Here is a 21,698-nt window from a genome sequence, read left to right as displayed (position 1 = left end):
CACGTACCCGGGTAGGGCAAAAGAAAAAAGAATAAACAGAGACAAAAGAATAGGGATGGGACCTGCACCAGTGGGAGGGAGCCGTGAAGGAGGAAAGGTTTCCACACACTAGGAAGCCCCTTCGTGGGCGGAGACTGCGGGTGGCGGAGGCGGGAAGCTTCGGAGCCGTGGAGGAGAGAGCAGCCACAAGGGTGTGGAGGGCAAAGCGGAGAGATTCCCCGCACAGAGGATCAGTGCCGACCAGCACTAACCAGCCCGAGAGGCTTGTCTGCTCACCCGCTGGGGCGGGCGGGGCTGGGAGCTGAGGCTCGCGCTTCAGTCGGAGCGCAGGGAGAGGACTGGTGACGTAAACACAGCCTGAAGGGATTAGTGCGCCACGGCTAGCCGGGAGGGAGTCCGGAGAAAAGTCTGGACCTGGCAAAGAGGCAAGAGACTTTTTCTTCCCTCTTTGTTTCCTGGTGCGCGAGGAGAGGGGATTAAGAGCGCTGCTTAAAGGAGCTCTAGAGACGGGCGCAAGCCGCGGCTAACAGTGCGGACCCCAGAGACGGGCGTGAGACGTTAAGGCTGCTGCTGCCGCCACCAAGAAGCCTGTGTGTGAGCACAGGTCACCATCCACACCTTCCCTCCTGGGCGTCTGTGCAGCCCACCACTGCCAGGGTCCCGGGATCCAGGGACAACTTCCCTGGGAGAATGCACGGTGCGCCTCAGGCTGGTGCAACGTCATGCTGGCCTCTGCCACCACAGGCTCGCCCCACACTCCACACCCATCCCTACCCCCGGCCTGACTGAGCCAGAGCCCCCAAATCAGCGGCTCCTTTAACCCCGTCCTGTCTGAGCGAAGAACAGACGCCCTCCTGCGACCTACACGCAGAGGCAGGGCCAAATCGAAAGCTGAACCCCGGGAGCTGTGCGAACAAAGAAGAGAAAGGGAAATCTCTCCCAGCAGCCACAGAAGCAGCGGATTAAATCTCCACAATCAACTTGATGTACTCTGCATCTGTGGAATACCTGAATAGACAATGAATCATCCTAAATTGAGGAGGTGGACTTTGAGAGCAAGATTTATTATTTTTTCCCCGTTTCCTCTTTTTGTGAGTGTGTATGTGTATGCTTCTGTGTGAGATTTTGTCTGCATAGCTTTGCTTTCACCATTAGTCCTAGGGCTCTATCCGTCCATTTTTTTTTTTTTAATTAAAAAAATTTTTTTTCATAATAACTATTTTTTTATTTAATAGATTTATTTTATTTTACCTTTATTTTATTTTCTTTTATCCTTTTCTTTCTTTCTACTTTTTCTCCCTTTTATTCTGAGCCGTGTGGATGAAAGGCTCTTGGTACTGCAGCCAGGAGTCAGTGTTGTGCCTCTGAGGGGGGAGAGCCAACTTCAGGACACTGGTCCACAAGAGACCTCCCAGCTCCACATAATATCAAATGGCGAAAATCTCCCAGAGATCTCCATCTCAACACCAACACCCAGCTTCACTCAATGACCAGCAAGCTACAGTGCTGGACACCCTATGCCAAACAACTAGCAAGACAGGAACACAACCCAACCCATTAGCAGAGAGGCTGCCTAAAATCATAATAAGTCCACAGACACCCCAAAAACACACCACCAGACGAGGACCTGCCCACCAGTTAAACAAGATCCAGCCTCATACACCAGAACACAGGCACTAGTCCCCTCCACCAGGAAGCCTACACAACACACTGAAGCAACTTTAGCCACTGGAGACAGACACCAAAAACAACAGGAACTGCGAACCTGCAGCCTGCAAAAAGGAGACCCCAAACACAGAAAGATAAGCAAAATGAGAAGACAGAAAAACACACAGCAGATGAAGGAGCAAGATAAAAACCCACCAGACCTAACAAATGAAGAGGAAATAGGCAGTCTACCTGAAAAAGAATTCAGAATAATGATAGTAAAGATGATTCAAAATCTTGGAAAAAGAATAGAGAAAATACAAGAAACATTTAACAAAGACCTAGAAGAACTAAAGATGAAACAAGCAATGATGAACAACACAATAAATGAAATTAAAATACTCTAAAAGGGATCAATAGCAGAATAACTGAGGCAGAAGAACGGATAAGTGAGCTGGAATATAAAATAGTGGAAATAAATACTGCAGATAAAAATAAAGAAAAAAGAATGAAAAGAACTGAGGACAGTCTCAGAGACCTCTGGGACAACATTAAATGCACCAACATTCGAATTATAGGGGTCCCAGAAGAAGAAGAGAAAAAGAAAGGGACTGAGAAAATATTTGAAGACATTATACTTGAAAACTTCCCTAATATGGGAAAGGAAATAGTTAATCAAGTCCAGGAGGCACAGAGAGTCCCATACAGGATAAATCTAAGGAGAAACACGCCAAGACACATATTAATCAAACTGTCAAAAATTAAATACAAAGAAAACATATTAAAAGCAACAAGGGAAAAATAACACACAAGGGAATCCCCATAAGGTTAACAGCTGATCTTTCACCAGAAACTCCGCAAGCCAGAAGGGACTGGCAGGACATATTTAAAGTGATGAAGGAGAAAAACCTACAACCAAGATTACTCTACCCAGCAAGGATCTCATTCAGATTTGATGGAGAAATTAAAACCTTTACAGACAAACAAAAGTTGAGAGAGTTCAGCACTACCAAAGCAGCTTTACAACAAATGCTAAAGGATCTTCTCTAGGCAAGAAACACAAGAGAAGGAAAAGACCTATAATAACAAACGCAAAACAATTAAGAAAACGGGAATGGGAACATACATATCGATTATTACCTTAAATGTAAATGGATTAAATGCTCCCACCAAAAGACACAGATTGCTGAATGGATACAAAAACAAGACCCATATATATGCTGTCTACAAGAGACCCACTTCGAACATAGAGACACATGCAGACTGAAAGTGAGGGGATGGAAAAAGTTATTCCATGCAAATGGAAAACAAAAGAAAGCTGGAGTAGCAATTCTCATATCAGACATAAGAGACTTTAAAATAAAGAAGAGCAAAGAAGGACACTACCTAATGATCAAGGGATTGATCCAAGAAGAAGATATAACAATTGTAAATATTTAGGCACCCAACATAGGAGCACCTCAATACATAAGGCAAATACTAACAGCCATAAAAGGGGAAATCAACAGTAACATGTTCATAGTAGGGGACTTTAACACCCCACTTTCACCAATGGACAGATCATCCAAAATGAAAATAAATAAGGAAACACAAGCTTTAAATGATACATTAAACAAGATGGACTTAATTGATATTTATAAGACATTCTATCCAAAAACAACAAAATACACATTTTTCTCAAGTGCTCCTGGAACATTCTCCAGGATAGATCATATCTTGGGTCACAAATCAAGCCTTGGTAAATTTAAGAAAATTGAAATTGTATCAAGTATCTTTTTCGACCACAACGCTATGAGACTAGATATCAATTACAGGAAAAGATCTGTAAAAAATACAAACACATGGAGGCTAAACAATACACTACTTAATAACGAAGTGATCTCTGAAGAAATCAAAGAGGAAATCAAAAAATACCTAGAAACAAATGACAATGGAGACACGACGACCAAAAACCTATGGGATGCAGCTAAAGCAGTTCTAAGAGGGAAGTTTATAGCAATACAATCCTACCTAAAGAAACAGGAAACATCTTGAAGAAACAACCTAACCTTGCACCTAAAGCAATTAGAGAAAGAAGAACAAAAATACCCCAAAGTTAGCAGAAGGAAAGAAATCATAAAGATCAGATCAGAAATAAATGAAAAAGAAATGAAGGAAACAATAGCAAAGATCAATAAAACTAAAAGCTGGTTCTTTGAGAAGATAAACAAAATTGATAAACCATTAGCCAGACTCATCAAGAAAAAAAGGGAGAAGACTCAAATCAATAGAATTAGAAATGAAAAAGGAGAAGTAACAACTGACACTGCAGAAATACAAAAGATCACGAGAGATTACTACAAGCAACTCTATGCCAATAAAATGGACAACCTGGAAGAAATGGACATATTCTTAGAAATGCACAACTGCCAAGACTGAATCAGGAAGAAATAGAAAATATGAACAGACCAATCACAAGCACTGAAATTGAAACTGTGATTAAAGTCTTCCAACAAACAAAAGTCCAGGACCAGATGGCTTCACAGGCGAATTCTATCAAACATGTAGAGAAGAGCTAACACCTATCCTTCTCAAACTCTTCCAAAATATAGCAGAGGGAGGAAAACTCCCAAACTCATTCTACAAGGCCACTATCACCCTGTTACCAAAACCAGACAAGGATGTCTCAAAGAAAGAAAACTACAGGCCAATATCACTGATGAACATAGATGCAAAAATCCTCAACAAAATACTAGCAAACAAAATCCAACAGCACATTAAAAGGATCATACACCATGATCAATTGGGGGTTATTCCAGGAATGCAAGGATTCTTCAATATACAGAAATCGATCAGTGTGACACACCATAAAAACAAACTGAAGGAGAAAACCATATGATCATCTCAATAGATGCAGAGAAAGCTTTTGACAAAATTCAACACCCATTTATGATAAAAACCCTGCAGAAAGTAGGCATAGAGGGAACTCTCCTCAACATAATAAAGGCCATATATGACAAACCCACAGCCAACATCGTCCTCAATGGTGAAAAACTGAAAGCATTTCCACTAAGATCAGGAACAACACAAGTTTGCCCACTCTCATCACTCTTATTCAACATAGTTTTGGAAGTTTTAGCCACAGAAATCAGAGAAGAAAAGGAAATAAAAGGAATCCAAATCGGAAAAGAAGAAGTAAAACTGTCACTGTTTGCAGATGACATGATACTATACATAGAGAATCCTAAAGATGCTACTAGAAAACTATTAGAGCTAATCAATGAATTTGGTAAAGTAGCAGGATACAAAATTAATGCACAGAAATCTCTGGCATTCCTATACACTAATGATGAAAAATCTGAAAGTGAAATCAAGAAAACACTCCCATTTACCACTGCAACAAAAAGAATTAAATATCTAGGAATAAACCTACCTAAGGAGACAAAAGACCTGTATGCAGAAAATTATAAGACACTGATGAAAGAAATTAAGGATGATACAAATAGATGGAGAGATATACCATATTCTTGGATTGGAAGAATCAACATTGTGAAAATGATTCTACTACCCAAAGCAATCTATAGATTCAATGCAATCCGTATCAAACTACCACTGGCATTTTTCACAGAACTAGAACAAAAAATTTCACAATTTGTATGGAAACACAAAAGACCCCGAATAGCCAAAGCAATCTTGAGAACGAAAAACAGAGCTGGAGGAATCAGGCCCCCTGACTTCAAACTATACTACAAAGCTACAGTAATCAAGACAGTATGGTACTGGCACAAAAACAGAAATATAGATCAATGCAACAGGATAGAAAGACCAGAGATAAACCCATGCACATATGGTCACCTTATCTTTGATAAAGGAGGCAGGAATGTACACTGGAGAAGGGACAACCTCTTCAATAAGTGGTGCTGGGAAAAATGGACAGCTACATGTAACAGTATGAGATTAGATCACTCCCTAACACCATATACAAAAATAAGCTCAAAATGGATTGAAAACTTAAATGTAAGGCCAGAAACTATCAAACTCTTAGAGGAAAACCTAGGCAGAACACTCTATGACATAAATCACAGCAAGATCCTTTTTGACCCACCTCCTAGAGTAATGGAAATAAAAACAAAAATAAACAAATGGGACCTAATGAAACTGCAAAGCTTTTGCACAGCAAAGGAAACTATAAACAAGACCAAAAGACAACCCTCAGAATGGGAGAAAATATTTGCAAATGAAGCAACTGACAAAGGATTAATCTCCAAAAGTTACAATCAGCTCATGCAGCTCAATAACAAAAAATCAAACAACCCAATCCAAAAATGGGCAGAAGACCTAAATAGACATTTCTCCAAAGAAGATATACAGACTGCCAACAAACACATGAAAGAATGCTCAACATCACTAATAATTAGAGAAATGCAAATCAAAACTACCATCAGATATCATCTCACACCATTCAGAATGGCCATCATCAAAAAATCTAGAAACAACAAATGCTGGAGAGGGTGTGGAGAAAAGGGAACCCTCTTGCACTGTTGGTGGGAATGTTAATTGATACAGCCACTATGGAGAACAGTATGGAGGTTACTTAAAAAACTACAAATAGAACCACCATACGACCTAGCAATCCCACTACTGGGCATATACCCTGAGAAAACCATAATTCAAAAAGAGTCATGTACGAAAATATTCACTGCAGCTCTATTTACAATAGCCAGGAGATGGAAACAACCTAAGTGTCCATCATCGGATGAATGGATAAAGAAGATGTGGCACACATATACAATGGAATATTACTCAGCCATAAAAAGAAATGAAATTGAGCTATTTGTAATGAGGTGGATGGACCTAGAGTCTGTCATACAGAGTGAAGTAAGTCAGAAAGAGAAAGACAAATACCGTATGCTAACACATATATATGGAATTTAAGAAAACAATAATGTCATGAAGAACGTAGGGGTAAGATGGGAATAAAGACACAGACCTACTAGAGAATGGACTTGAGGATATTGGGAGGGGGAAGGGTAAGCTGTGACAAAGTGGGAGAGTGGCATGGACATATATACACTACCAAACGTAAAATAGATACCTAGTGGGAAGCAACCGCATAGCATAGGGAGATCAGCTCAGTGCTTTGTGACCACCTAGAGGGGTGGGATATGGAGGGTGGGAGGGAGGTAGACACAAGAGGGAAGAGATATGGGAACATATGTATATGTATAACTCATTCAATTTGTTATAAAGCAGAAACTAACACAGCATTGTAAAGCAATTATACTCGAATAAAGATGTAAAAAAAAAAAAAAAGAAAAAAGAAAAAGAAAACATAGGAAAATATTTTTGTGACCTTGGGTTAAGTAACAGTGTCTTAAATGTAACATTAGAAGCAAAATCCTTTAAAAAAAAATTTGATAGTTTGGACTTATTTTACAGAATTTTAAAAACTTCTGGCCTTCAAAAGATACTGTTACTAAAATGAAAAGACAAACTGTAGATTGGGAGAAAATAGTTACAAAGTACATATATAATAAAAACTTGTATTTAGAATAAAGAACTCTTAGATTTAACAATAAAAAAGCAAACAACTCCACAAAAAAATGGGCCAAAAATTTCAACAAACACTTCACCAAAAATATACAGATGTTAATAAAGCACATGAAAAGGTGTTCAATATATGTAGTCAATGGGAATTGCAAATCAAAATCATAATAAGATACCATTTCACACTCACTAGAATGGCTATCATAAAAAAAGACAGTAACAAATGTCAGCAAGGATGTGGAGAAATAGGGACCTTCATACATCTCTGCTGGGAATGTAAAAGGTAAAATCCCTTTGACCAAGATTTTGGCAATTTTCTAAGAAGTTAAACATATGCCTACTGTTCTGCTCCTAGAAATTCACCCAAGAGAAATGAAAGCATATGTACACACAAAGACCTGTACACGAATATTCACAGCAGCTTTATCTGTAATAGCCATAAAACTGGAAGCAACCCAACAGCTGGTGAATGAATAAACTAAATGTAGTATAACCATACAATGTAATACTACTCAGCAATGAAAGAAAATGAACTATTGATAGCCACAACAGTATGGATAAATCTTAAAATAACTAAGCTGAGTGAAAGAAGCGAGGCAAAAACAAAGAGTTCATGCTGTATAATCCCATTTATATAAAATTCTAGAAAAAGCAAACTATCATGTAGTGACAAAAGGACCAGTGGTTGCCTGTGTTACTGGGGCAAGATGAGACTGAAGGGAGGGATTTTAAAAGGGCAGAAGGAAACTTTATAGGATGATGGACGTGTGATGATTTCACAGGTATGTATTGATACACATATTGAGACTTTTCAAATTGTACATTTTAAATTTGCCCAGTTTACTGTATGTCAATTACATCTCAATAAAGCAGTAAGAAAAAAGTAAATAACAAAAAGAGAGATGGCTAAAGAGACACAATGGTTGAAGTTTGATGTTAGAACTATACTGATCCTTCTTTGACGTGATTTCCCACCACCCCCAACCTCCAATAGTTGCCTGCTGGTTCCAGGCTATCCACCTAGAATGTGCAATCTGCTAGGCTTCACAAGTGCCCATTGAGGCACATTGCCATAATCTGGCAACTCACTTAATTTCTCTTTTTAAATAGTTGTATACTTGAAAGAGGAAAACCTTTGAATGAAATCCTCATAGAAAAGTTCTATCACAGCATGCGTCTCATTTCAATAAGGCATTTTCCCAGGGCCATACATTTTGCTCATATCCCTCTGCTAAAATTTACTTCCTAAGAGAGTGGCATGGACATAGATACACTACCAAATGTAAAATGGATAGCTAGTGGGAAGCAGCCACATAGCACAGGGAGATCAGCTCGGTGCTTTGTGACCCCCTAGTGGGTGGGATAGGGAGGGTGGGACGGAGACACAAGAGGGAGGAGATATAGGGATGTATGTATATATATAGCTGATTCACTTTGTTATACAGCAGAAGCTAAGTCGCCATTGTAAAGCAATTATACTCCAATAAAGATGTTAAAATAAATAAATAAATAAAATAAAATTTACTTCCCATCCAACCCTGGCTTCATTATCTTGTCAGGCCAGAAAAAGTTCATCTCCTGTGTGTGTGAAGCCCTCTCTGATCCTCTGCCTCTTAGTGCCGTATCCAGTTACCATTAACCACGTGGTTCATATTACCAGCATGTAGGGGCTAAAACAAGGTCCCCCAGCCCCACTTCCCTATACCCCCATCATGAATTTTGCCTAAGGAAAGTAAGCTTGCCATTTGGAATTTAAACTTTACAATGAAGACAAACTGGTTCAGAGAAGAAATATGCAGACACTTGAAACAGACATAAACATTCCCAAGCCAAACAGACCACTACCTGAAGAAATAACATGTCAGCAAATAAAAGAAGGTGCGCATGAGAAGAGAGGTTGATCATTAATGCCACTCACCATCCAGGGAAGAAAGAACCCATCTGTATCCTTTGATACTCTGTTTGAAGCTATTACTTTTTTTTAAAATTTAGAATTCCCTGATTAATTCTCCTTATTCTAAATTCAAGTTTCACAAACAACCTTTTGATTATAATTTGGCTTCCAAATGTGGCAAGTATGCCAAGAGACCTCACTTAAATTAAAAATGAGAGTCTAGTTCCCTAAGATGACTCCTCATTATAAATTAGTAATTTGCCATTCTAGGTTTATATAGTAGTCTTGTATTTATTTATTTTTTATTTCCACAGTCCATCTTACTGTTATAGCCCTTTTTCCATACTGTACTTAGGTGAGCAGAGTTTAGAACTATAGATTCTCAACTACCTGAGGGTAGTTTTGCATCCAGTTTTGTACTGGCCTCCACCATCATTGCTTGATTAAAAAAAAAAAAAACAAAAAAAAAAATCCTGAATTAAAATGAGCTGCTTATTTCCATTTTTAGTTTATTAGGAGTTAGAAAATTGGATACCAAAGACACTCCTTCCCAAGTGCAAGCCTCTAATACTCATAAACCTCTAGTACTAGTACTACAGCTAAGACAGGTTGTTGTTTTTTCTTGTTGTTTTTAATATGGAGTAGTTTTCGTTTGTTTGCTTGGTTTTGGGGTTTTTTTTTAATTTTGTTTTTTGGGTCTTCGTTGCTGCGTGTGGGCTTTCTCTAGTTGCGGCGCACGGGCTTCTCATTGCGATGGCTTCTGTTTGTTGCGGAGCAAGGGCTCTAGGTGGGTGGGCTTCAGTAGTTGCAGCACGCGGGCCCTAGAGCGCAGGCTCAGTATTTGTGGCACATGGGCTCAGTTGCTCCGCGGCATGTGGGATCTTCCCGGACCAGGGCTTGAACCCAAGTCGCGTGCATTGGCAGGGAGATTCTTTTTTGTTTTTTTTTTTTTTTTGCGGTACATGGGCCTCTCACTGTTGTGGCCTCTCCCGTTGCGGAGCACAGGCTCCAGACGCGCAGGCTCAGCGGCCATGGCTCACGGGCCCAGCCGCTCCTCGGCATGTGGGATCTTCCCGGACCGGGGCACGAACCCACGTCCCCTGCATCGGCAGGCGGACTCTCAACCACTGCGCCACCAGGGAAGCCCGGCAGGGAGATTCTTAACCACTGCGCCACCAGTGAAGTCCAAGACAGGTATGTTTTTAAAAGTATGTTGCACATTCCTAGAGAACTGATTTTTAAATGAGGGTCAGAGTAGCACCAACCTCAGTGAAGTTTCTGACACTGTTTCATTTAAGTATTCCTGAAATGTTTAAAAACATTTCAAGCCTCATCACATCAACTAAGATGAATGTAGAGACATGTCAGATGAATAATTATTAAGGAAATAATGAAAGCATATACCTTCTATTTTAACAATTAAACCACAATTTAGAGAACTAATTCTAACACTACAAACTTTTTGTTACCAAAGACAATAAGAAAAATCACATCTTTAGGATAAGGAGTCATGATACATTTAAAATTTTGCAATGGTAATGCTTCTTTTGATGAAAAGAGTTCACCCCAGTATATATAAAGTAGTTAAGAAACTTTAACTTATAAATATATATTCAGATTAATGTTTTTTGTTTCAGCCTTTAAAAAAATTTCAAAGTAATCTGTGAAAAATATTCAACACACCATTGGGCTAAAATTCCACTTTATAAAAAAATCAAATAATGAATACTTCTTGCTTCATTCCTTCTTAAAAGCAATAATTTATCATGAGTTTCTTAACAGAAATGTGATTCCTTTAAGTACTGTTAACTGAATAGTCTGACTCAGTTTTCTCAGATAAACAGTGGACAGTGTGATGAATAAATACAATTGCCTGTGAATAAATTAAGTTTCCTCATTCACAAATAAAACATAGTCTTGAGCATAAAATACAGATCCCATTAACATTTGGTTCTGTAATTAATACTCAGAAGACACAACTCCTGATTTTATGCATAGGAGACAGGCCTAGAGAAATGAAGAAACTTTTTTCAGATCCCAGTTAGTTAATGGCAGCTTAGATACTGAAACCACTATTGCCTTGTAGTTTGATTTATGAGTGCTAGTTACGCAGAAAAGAATAAGCTAAAGATGCTCTGACAAGGAAACGTTTATTTCCAAAAGTCAGCAGCACAATCTCTCTCTTCTCCAAAGAAATAGTATGTATGGCAGACGTTCATCCTGCTGCTGCTACATGAAGAAAATTTGGGCCTAATTTGTCTGGTCTTCCAAGCCAGAGCAACGGAAGTGACTGGGTTTAGGTGGGGCTCATCCTGCTGGGCGTCATCCAGCCAACAGGCAAGGCTCCAGCTCTGCAGGAGAAGAGAGGTAGCCTAGGAAAGAACCAACCCCCACCCTGCTGTCTGCATCTAAGATTGGGAGGGGAAAAAAGGATAAGATAAGGCAGTGGGTACTCTTTCAACTGTACACCCACACACATTTCCTGGTCCTTTATCTTCTTTACCATTCTTAGCGCTTCCAACCTGGCATGGCCTTCTGAATCATGTGTTCATCTCTCCTTTGACTCGACCCAACCGGCATGGCCTTCCATCTCACCTCTACCAACAAAGCCGTTGACTACACGTTAAGCAAGGACCTTGGGGAGAGACTGGGTTTCCTAAGCTTTAGTCCGGTACAATCCAGCTCCACACCTGTATTTCTAGGCAACTCCCTACTGTCTCTCCCCGACCTGTCCCCGCCACCAGCCCCATCACCCCCCTGTCCCCAGCCGTGCCCTCCAACTTGCTCCAAGCTAATGTCACCCTGTGCCAACCCCTCCCAAGCGCTCGGGGCTGCAGCCCGTGGGTCCCAGCACCGAAAGCGGTTCTCCTAACCAGCGCAAAGGGCGCCGCCACTCCCGGTGCGGTCTGCAGCCTCCGGGTCTCCCGCGCCGCTCTCACCTCATCCAGGGTGCGGCTGCCGCGGCTGCCTCTTCCTCCTCGGCCGCAGCTGCCCAGCTCCCGAACGGCTCGGGATGCCGTCGTTCCCGGCCGGGAGACTGCCGTGAGGACTGTGGGGTTCGCGCCGTGTCCCTGGACCAGTAGGGCGCGTGGCGCGCCCGGCTGGACGCGCGGCAGCAGCGGCCGCAGTCGCAGCGGCGGCGGCAGCAGGATCCGCTGTCAGTCCTCTTCATGAATTTCACGGGCCTGGACAGCCCAATCCTAGTTACCGTCCTTGCTTGGTTTTCCTAAGGTCTTCCCGCACTGCCAGGGCGCATCCTCTGGGCGTGGATTACCATCCACTCCAGTTGCCACTGTCGTGGTGGAGACCTGGAAAGACCAGGCCTCCTCCGCGGCTGCCTCGGCCACCTGCTCCGCCCAGATTGCTTCGGTCCCTCTTGCACAAACGCCCGCCGCTGCCTCTTAACCCTCTGTCATCTCCCTGTTTTCTCTCCACCCACCACCTCAACCTGGAGAGCTTTTCATTTCCAGACCTGCTTTCTTTTTTCTTCCTGTCTGCTTCATTGTCACCGTCCTCAATTTCCAACCTCAAAAAGTTTCGCCTTTTCTCATTCCCTCTCTCCATATTTTCCTGGTTTTTGTCCTCCACCCTCCAAATCAGTCATCCTCTTATATTTTATATTATTCTCCTCAGAATCATTACTTCTCCAGGTTGTTGTCTAGCCTCCTTTCTCTCTCTTCCCTTCTTATCCCCTCATTTAAAATCTTTTCCTTTCAATTTTTCTTTTAGTTATTGTAAAAACCTTTCTCCTAAACAACCTCAATTTTCCTTTCTGTTGAGACTTTCTGATTGTCATTTTTCATGAAGAACTCATAGTAAAGTATATATAGCTTGGTATCCACCATCAAGTCAGAGGGAGTTTTCATGGTTAAAAAAAAGTTCCTAGGTCAAATAAATCGTCCACTAAATGTTTGTTCTGAAAATCCTTTTCTTATATTCAAGTGTCCTCTAAGAATGGAAGCTGAGTCTCCAGGAAAGCAGAACGCTCCTGCTGCACTATTCTATAGAAGGCCCCCGCTTACTGGTTCCACTTAATTTTTCGACTTTACCATGGTGTGAAAGCGATATGCATTCAGTAGAAACCAGATTTACAGCTTTGAATTTTGATCTTTTCCTGGGCTAGAGATATGGGGTAATACTCCCTGGTGATGCTGGGCTCCCAGTCAGATACATTAATAACCATTCTGTACCCATACAAGCAGTCTGTTTTTCACTTTCTGTATAGTATTCAATAAATTACATGAAATATTCAACACTTTTTTATTATAAAATAGGCTTTGTGTTAGATGATTTTGCCTAACTGTAGGCTAATGTAAGTGTTTTGAGCACATTTAAGGTAGGCTAGGCTAAGCTGTGATGTTTGGTACGTTAGGTATAAGAAGTGCACTTTGACTTAAGGTATTTTCAACTTACAATGGGTTTATAGGGAGGTAACCCCATTGTGACCTGCAAGACCTGCAAGGGAGGTTTATCTTTGTAGTGGGTACTATGGATCCCAAGGTTCATAGGCAATAGTCACTATTATTTTTATTATTTTTTTTTTGCGGTACGCGGGCCTCTCACTGCTGTGGCCTCTCCCGTTGCGGAGCACAGGCTCCGGACTCGCAGGCTCAGCGGCCATGGCTCACGGGCCCAGTCGCTCTGCGGCATGTGGGATCTTCCTGTACCGGGGCACGAACCCACGTCCCCTGCATCGGCAGGCAGACTCTCAACCACTGGGCCACCAGAGAAGCCCAGTCACTATTATTGATTAACTCAGTGTGAATAAAGCTGAACTCTTCTTAACTCATTTTTTCCTCCCAAATCTGCTCTTCAGTTCTGTTTTATTAACCCCAACACTACCATCCACTGAGTTGCCTAAGCCTCAAAACTGGGAGTCATCAGAGACGTATCTCACTCGTGAAACTCATCCAGTCTTTCATTCTGCTTCTTTACTATTTCTTTATCTTTAAGTAGTCTCTCCCATCATGATTCCAACTGCTTCCAGAAAATGACACTATCAGGTATCTCATTCTTTCTTTCAAACCTCCTAACTTAATCTATATCTTTACCTCTCTTCTTCCCCCAATCTATCTTACTGAAGCAACTTACTCTATCACTCTCATCTCTACTAGGGAATTCTTAATTATCTTTTGTTGTCTTAGTATCTTTGGCCTCCCTTTCTCCATTAGCTCCATGCCCAGGCTATAAACATGCTCAAGTTTCCTCATCACTAAAACAAAGCCTTCCCCCTCTAACCACCATCATATCTCTCACTTCCGTTCATAACCAGTTTGCTTATATGCACTGTATGCATTTGATGTCTATACTTCCTGACTTTACATACATTCTTTGCCACCTAATTCTCTGAAATCAGGCTTCTAATCCTATTAGTTGAAGTTGCTCTCCTAGCAGACTCAGACTTTGGCTTTGTCCATAGGCTAGCGGTAGATTTTATCTAATACACAAATTGAAACAAATGGGGTTCCCAAATTTAAAATGAATATGCCGTCTTCATTAGTTGAGGCAGATAAACAGTTCAGTGAAGTTACTGCAAACTCAAAAGCTAAGAAGTGCTGAAACTTCCAGTTCCAGTTAAGATGGAGGGGCATGTATCAGACTGACTCTTCCCCACCTTGGGTGTGGGGATGGGTGGGATAGAATAGAATATATAAATATTTATAAATATGTAAGTATTGCATATATAAATATAGAAAAATATAAAAACAACTCTTTGAAGGCACTGACGAGTAACCTAAGCAGACAGGACTTGAATCTATGATCCTTGAGAAGAGAAGCACATGAAATGAACTCCATATTCACCCTGGGATTTTTCTCCTGAGGGAATTTTCCAAATCAGTCACTATAGAATAAAGTCCAAATAAAAGATGCAGTGTTACTGGGCTGAAGACTCAAATAAAGTTCAGAGCTGCCAAAGTGGCTGAGACTTGAAGGAGGACTCCCAGGGAGGGGAAGAATGGCAGAGAAGTAGTAGCTCAATAATCTCAGTACAAATTTCCCTCAAGATAGTGGCCAGTTTCTAAACACAGCATACGCAAAACAAGATGCCAAAAAGCATACCAGGAAACAGCAGTTTGGAGGGTAATGAGCTAAGTAGAGATTTCAGCATCCAACACAATTTGGACTTCAAGCCTCTCCAAGGTAGAAAGACAGCCAGAGCTTTCAGTTAAGACCCCTTAAAAGGCCATACCCTTAGAGTAAGGGTAGTACAGTAATGAAACAGAATAGATCTAACAAAGCTTAAGACCCAGTCTTTATAGGATCAAAGTGATCCACTAGTATTCCTTCTGCCTACCAGAACAAAACTTAACTCTTCGGAAGTTAGATAACATTATCCAGAGCCTCTACAATTTTTTCATCTACAATGTATAGGATCCAATATAAAATTATAAGGCATGGTAAAAATGAAATTCAAATGACTAAACACTAAAAGTTAACAGAAACATACCCAGATATTAGAGCTAACAGGACTTTAAATTAACTATGACTAGTAGGTTTAAGTAAATAGAGGAAAAGATGGGCAAAGATGATAAGATGGATAATTTACTTCAATATAGAGTTGGCATCTATAAAAAATCAGATGGACATTCTAAATATGAAAAATACAATAAGTGGAAATGAGAACCCATTGGGTATGTGTAACAGCAGTCTGAATGCAGCAGAAGTCAGAATCAGTGAAGCGGAAGATAGGTCAATAGGTGATTCCAAAATGAGCGACAGAAAAAAAGAAAAAAAAAAAGAGCACAGCATCAAAGACATGTGGAATACAGTAAAAAAGTATAATATATGTGAAATTACAGTCCTTGAAAAAGAAGAGAAAGAGTAAGGGCTAGAAGAAATGTTCCAGTAGATAAAGACCAAGAATTTTCTAAAACTGGTAGAAGACATTGACTTCTCAGATTCCAGAAGTTCCACAAACCCCACGTAGAATAAATGACCAATATCCCTCAGGATATTAGAAGCAGTTTCTAAAATTCTGAAATTTGCTAAAGAGAATTCTCCAATTAAAACAAAGGGGAGGGCTTCCCTGGTGGCGCAGTGGTTGAGAGTCTGCCTGCCAATGCAGGGGACACGGGTTCGTGCCCTGGTCTGGGAAGATCCCACATGCCGCGGAGCGGCTGGGCCCGTGAGCCATGGCCGCTGAGCCTGTGCGTCCAGAGACTGTGCTCCGCAACGGGAGAGGCCACAACAGTGAGAGGCCCGCGTACCGCAAAAAACAAAAAAAACAAAGGGGAAATCTTGACCAAGAGGCAGTTTTCACAGACCTAGTCAATTCCATAGCATTTATACAGTGGCAGGAGTCATTGTGCAAGGGCTGAAAATGAACACGCACAAGAGAGTATAGGAAATTATGTCACTAAACAGAGCCTATATTCAAATCAGCCTTTGGGTGCCACAAGAAAAGGGGGCTAAAAGGAGAAATGAAAATTAATCAATTTTGATTATGCTCGTGTAAAATCAAAACCAATAAGCTCATTAGACTGATGAAATAAAATTCATATTTTATGGCAAGACAAGAAAAATTTAAACATAAAATTTTTCTCTGCCCGTTTGGGCCTCCACCCTCCCCCTTAGTGTGTGTTCATCTGCATTAACCAGACCTCCTTAGGAAGATACATTCCTTCTTAAACTATAAACGGTTACAATTCCTTAGGAGATAACCTTCCTTCTTAATCTTGTAAGGGGCTGCGATGACCCATGACCCACAACTCACTTTGCACCTGTAGATCTGATTGTGTTAAACTGTCAATAATACATCATTTGACGTGTACCCCATTGTCTCAAAAACTTGTGTAACTGTGCTTTGACCTCAGAGCTTTCTGAAAGACTGTTTCCCAGCTTATAATCCTCAGGTTGGCTCAAGTAAAATTCTCCATTTCTTTCTTAGATCGACTGCTGATCAATTTTTTTCATCAACAATACCATAGTTAGTAACCTGAAAATGAGACTGCCAACCTGTAAATTTCTAAATTTTATAACAAGGCAGGAAGATCTCAAGTGTCCTTCCCTGAAAGAGGAAAGAATTTATGTAGGTGAGTTCCGCCTCTACCTGCCACATTTTAAACACAATACCATAATTAACCGCTTCATGGGAAACATTTCTCTCAATGAGACTATGTTTACAAATCATAGATAACTGGCATAAAGCAGATAACTGTCATAGAACAATTAGTAAGCCAGAGAAGCTAATTCTGTAAAGATTTTTCTCTTCTTTCTCTACTCTTGACACTGAGTTTCTGCTATGATGTTTAGAAACAGCTATGTGGTTCTGACATATCTCACCAAGTACTATGCTGTGTTCTGATAACACCATTTGTTTGGGTAGCTCTATGGCCTTGGAGTTGATGTTTTTATTTTAATGTTTTGGCTTAATTAAATTAATATTAATTTAATATTTTTAATAATTCAGTAGTTTAGTATTAAGTATCCTATTATATTTTGGATTGTTTGAAAGTAAGAGACATGAGAAATTTTGACTGAATCAATTCAAATTTAGGATACTAAATAAAATTTCCAGTGAAAACAGCTCAAGCTATACCTGATGAAACAACTCTGATTCTACCCAGGCACCTGTCTAAGAACACTGCTAGCAAAGACTGAGTAGCATAAGTAATTGGAGAATAATGATTTTTTGCATTTTAATTTCTGTGAACTTAGTAAAGGAGTCTGGATTTTCTATGGGGTTTAATTTACAAGGGATGGAGATTTAATCTGCCAACTTTATTTCTTTCCTGGAAATTTTATAATGAAAAAGGTTAATATCCAAGTTTGAAGTATCTTCTGATAATGTACAATCTTAGTGTCTTTCTCCAGACATTTTATTTCATTACATAATTTTTAGTGTACTAGATTAGACAACATAACAGGTTAGTAGTTTAACATAGCAAATGGAATAGGAAATAGTAGGAATTATGTTTTTTGGCCTTGCTTACAGTAAGGCTTTGGAATTAAGTTAATATGGACTAACTTGACCCATTTCAGAGTTTTCTTAGCATAAAATTTAACTATCCTCCTGTGGTTTTCAGAGTGGGGCCACATGAAGGTGGGGGAGAACTTGTCCTAATAGACTGCTATCCCCTCCCCAAGGAAGAAAGCCAACCTCAGGTTTGGCTTAATGGCAAAGCCCAAACGGCTAAGAGAACAAAAAGCTAAATAATATTAGGAGGAAGTTCTTTTGCCACAGTGCCCATCTTTCCATAATAGAGAAACTTCCATTTAGACTCTTTTTAGGGGAATGCTCCTTAGTCTTTCTCATCCCTTTCACTTATCATTCCTCCAGGAGGGAGTGATTTATCTGAATCATGATTTTTTCTTTAAGTTTTAATAATAATGAACTTGTTTTAGTTTTTTGTTTGCTTGCTTTAGTAATAAATTTGTTTTAAAACAAGACTTCAATATTTGATATCAAGTATATTTTTAAAAACCCTAAAATGACAGAGATTAAAAAAAAAAGCCCATAAAATCACACCCATTAGGATGGCTACTATCAAAAACAACCCAGAAAATATCATGTTGGCAAAGATGTGGAGAAATCAGAACACTTGTGTACTGTTAGTAGGAATGTAAAATGGTGCAGCCATGATGGAAAACAGTAAGGTGGTTCCTCAAAAAATTAAAAATAAAATTACCATATCCAGCAATCCCACCTCAGGTATATAGTACCCAAAAGAACTGAAAGCAGGGTCTCAAAGAGATATTTTGCACCCATGTTCATAGCAGCATTATTCACAATAGCCAAAAAGTGGAAGCAACCCAAGTGTCCATCAATGGACGAATGGATAAACAAAGTGTAGTAAATCAATATGATGCCCACCCACATTGAGGAGACCAATCTACTTTACTCAGTTTGCCAATTCAAATGCTAATCTCTTTCGGAAAGACCCTCACGGACACACCCAGATAAAATGTTTAAACATATCTAAGCACCCTGTGGCCTCAATGGGAAGCTTGAATAGAACAAAAAGACAGAAGGCTGAATCCTCTCTCTCTGCCTAACTGCTTGAGCTGAAATATATACCATTAGTACTCCAGTTCTCAGACCTTCTCAGACTGGACTATACCACTGGCTTTCCTGGATCTCCAGCTTGCAGATGGCCATTCTAGTAGGTGTGTAGTTGTATCTCATTTTTGTTATATTTTGCAATTGTCTAATGACATATGATGCTGAGTATCTTTTTTTTTTTTTTTTTTTTTTTTTTTTTGCGGTACGCGGGCCTCTCACTGTTGTGGACTCTCCCGTTGCGGAGCACAGGCTCCGGACGCGCAGGCTCAGCGGCCATGGCTCACGGGCCCAGCCGCTCCGCGGCATGTGGGATCTTCCCGGACCGGGGCACGAACCCATGTCCCCTGCATCGGCAGGGGGACTCTCAACCACTGCGCCACCAGGGAAGCCCTGAGTATCTTTTTTATATGCTTATTTGCCATCTGTATATCTTCTTTTGTGCCTGGCCAGATCTTATTCTTATTTTTAATAGTTTTTTAAGATTGTTGAATTCTAAGTGTTCTTTGAATATTTTGGATAACAATCTTTTATCAGATATGTACTTTGCAAATACTTTCTCCCAGTTTGTAGTTTGCCTTCTCATTCTCTTGACAGTGCTTTTCACCCAGCAGAAGTTTTTTAATTAAAATTAAATGCACGGTTTCCCTGGTGGTGCAGTGGATGAGAGTCCGCCTGCCGATGCAGGGGACATGGGTTCGTGCCCCGGTCCGGGAAGATCCCACATGCCGAGGAGCGGCTGGGCCTGTGAGCCATGGCCGCTGAGCCTGCGCATCCGGAGCCTGTGCTCCGCAATGGGAGAGGCCACAGCAGTGAGAGGCCCGCGTACCGCAAAAAAAAAAAAAAAAAAATCATTGCCAAAGCTAAGGTCGTCTAGATTTTCTCTTATGTGATCTTCTAGTTTTATAATTTTGCATTTGCATTTAGGCCTGTGATCCATTTTGAGTTAATTTTTGTGAAAGGTATAAGGCCTATATCTAGATTCATTATTTTGCATGTGGATGTCCAGTTATTCTAGCACCTTTTGTTGAAAACACTATCCTTCCTCCATGATTTGTCTTTGCTCCTTTGTAAAAAGTCAGTTGACTATATTTTGTTGGTCTATTTCTGGGCTCTCTATCCTGTTCCATTGATGTATTCATCTATTCTTTCACCAATGTTACACTGTCTGGATTACTAAGGTAATGTCATCCTGTGACTTTGTTCTTCCCCGCCAATGTTCTGTTGGCTATTCTGGGTCTTTTGCCTCTGCATATAAACTTTAGAATCAGTTTGTGGATATCTACAAAATAACTTGCCAATATTTTGATTGGGATTGTATTGAGTTTATAGATCAAGTTGGGAAGAAATGGCATCTTGAAAATATTGAGTCTTCCTATCCATGAACATGAGATATCTCTCCATTTATTTAGTTCTTTTTTATTTCACAGTTTTTTTTAGTATATCCCCAGAATTGTGCAACCATCAATGCTATCTAATTTCAGAACATTTTTATCATCCCCCCCAAAGAAACTCCATGCCATTATCACTCACCATTTCCATTCCTATCATCTGCTCTCCCTCCTCCCAGCCCCTGGCAACCACTAATCTACTTTCTGTCTTTATAGATGTGCTTATCCTGGACATTTCATATAAATAGAATCATACAATATATAGTCTTTCATGTCTGGCTTTTTTCACTTAGCATAAAATTTTCATGGTACCATGTCATAGGATTCCATTCATTTTTATTGCTGAAAATATATCATATTGTATGGAAATGCCACATTTTGTTTATCCAGTTGATACACTTTCAGATTGTTTGCATTTTTTGACTATTATGAAAAACGCTGCCATGAAGGTTCATGTACACACTTTTTTTTTTTTTTTTTTTTTTTTTTGCAGTACGCAGGCCTCTCACTGTTGTGGCCTCTCTTGTTGTGGAGCACAGGCTCCAGACATGCAGGCTCAGTGGCCATCGCTCACAGGCCTAGCCGCTCCACGGCACGTGGGATCTTCCCCGACTGGGGCACGAACCTGTGTCCCCTGCATCAGCAGGCAGACTCTCAACCACTGCACCACCAGGGAAGCCCCCATGTACACACTTTTGAGTGGACATATGTTTTCAGCTCTTTTTGGTGGATACCTGGGAGTGGAATTGCTGGTCATATGGTAACTCTATGTTTAACTTTTCGAGGAACTGCCAAACTGTTGTCAAAAGTGGCTGCATGATTTTACATTACACACACACACACAATTCCCTTACCTGATATATGATTAGCAAATATTTTCTCACATGTTGGGGTTTGTCTTTTCAATTTCTTGATTATGTCCTTTGAAGCAAAACAGTTTCTACTTTTGATGAAGTCCAACTTATCTTATTTTTTTCCCCCGGCTGTGCTTTTGAGGTCATACTTAAGAAATTATTGCTAAATCTAAGGTCATAGATTCATTCTTATATTTTATCCAAAGAGATACATAGTTTAGGTCATACATTTAGGTTGATATCAATTTTGAGATAATTTTTATATATGGTGTGAGGTAGGTGGTCCATCTTCTTTCTTTTGCATGTGAATATTTAGTTACATCAACATTATTTGTTGAGGAGATTATCCTTCTCATTGAATTTTCTTGGCACCCTTGTTAAAAATC

The 21,698-nt window shown here is 40.2% G+C and overlaps 1 protein-coding gene across 5 annotated transcripts in view; it reads right to left on the bottom strand.

The window, feature by feature from the left end:
* PDE4DIP (phosphodiesterase 4D interacting protein) overlaps window positions 1-12,239 on the bottom strand; it is a 224,796-nt gene extending 212,557 nt beyond the window's left edge. For all 5 annotated transcript variants that reach the window (XM_060028218.1, XM_060028087.1, XM_060028168.1 and 2 more), the window contains exon 1: window positions 12,007-12,239. In XM_060028218.1, the coding sequence (XP_059884201.1) occupies window positions 12,007-12,239 (233 nt within the window). The remainder of the gene's footprint in view (window positions 1-12,006) is intronic.
* Window positions 12,240-21,698: the final 9,459 nt, after the last annotated feature.

This window comes from Delphinus delphis, chromosome 1, assembly GCF_949987515.2.
Source record: "Delphinus delphis chromosome 1, mDelDel1.2, whole genome shotgun sequence".
NCBI classification, from domain to species: Eukaryota; Metazoa; Chordata; class Mammalia; order Artiodactyla; family Delphinidae; genus Delphinus; species Delphinus delphis.
This window is presented reverse-complemented; position numbering and strand designations above follow the sequence as displayed.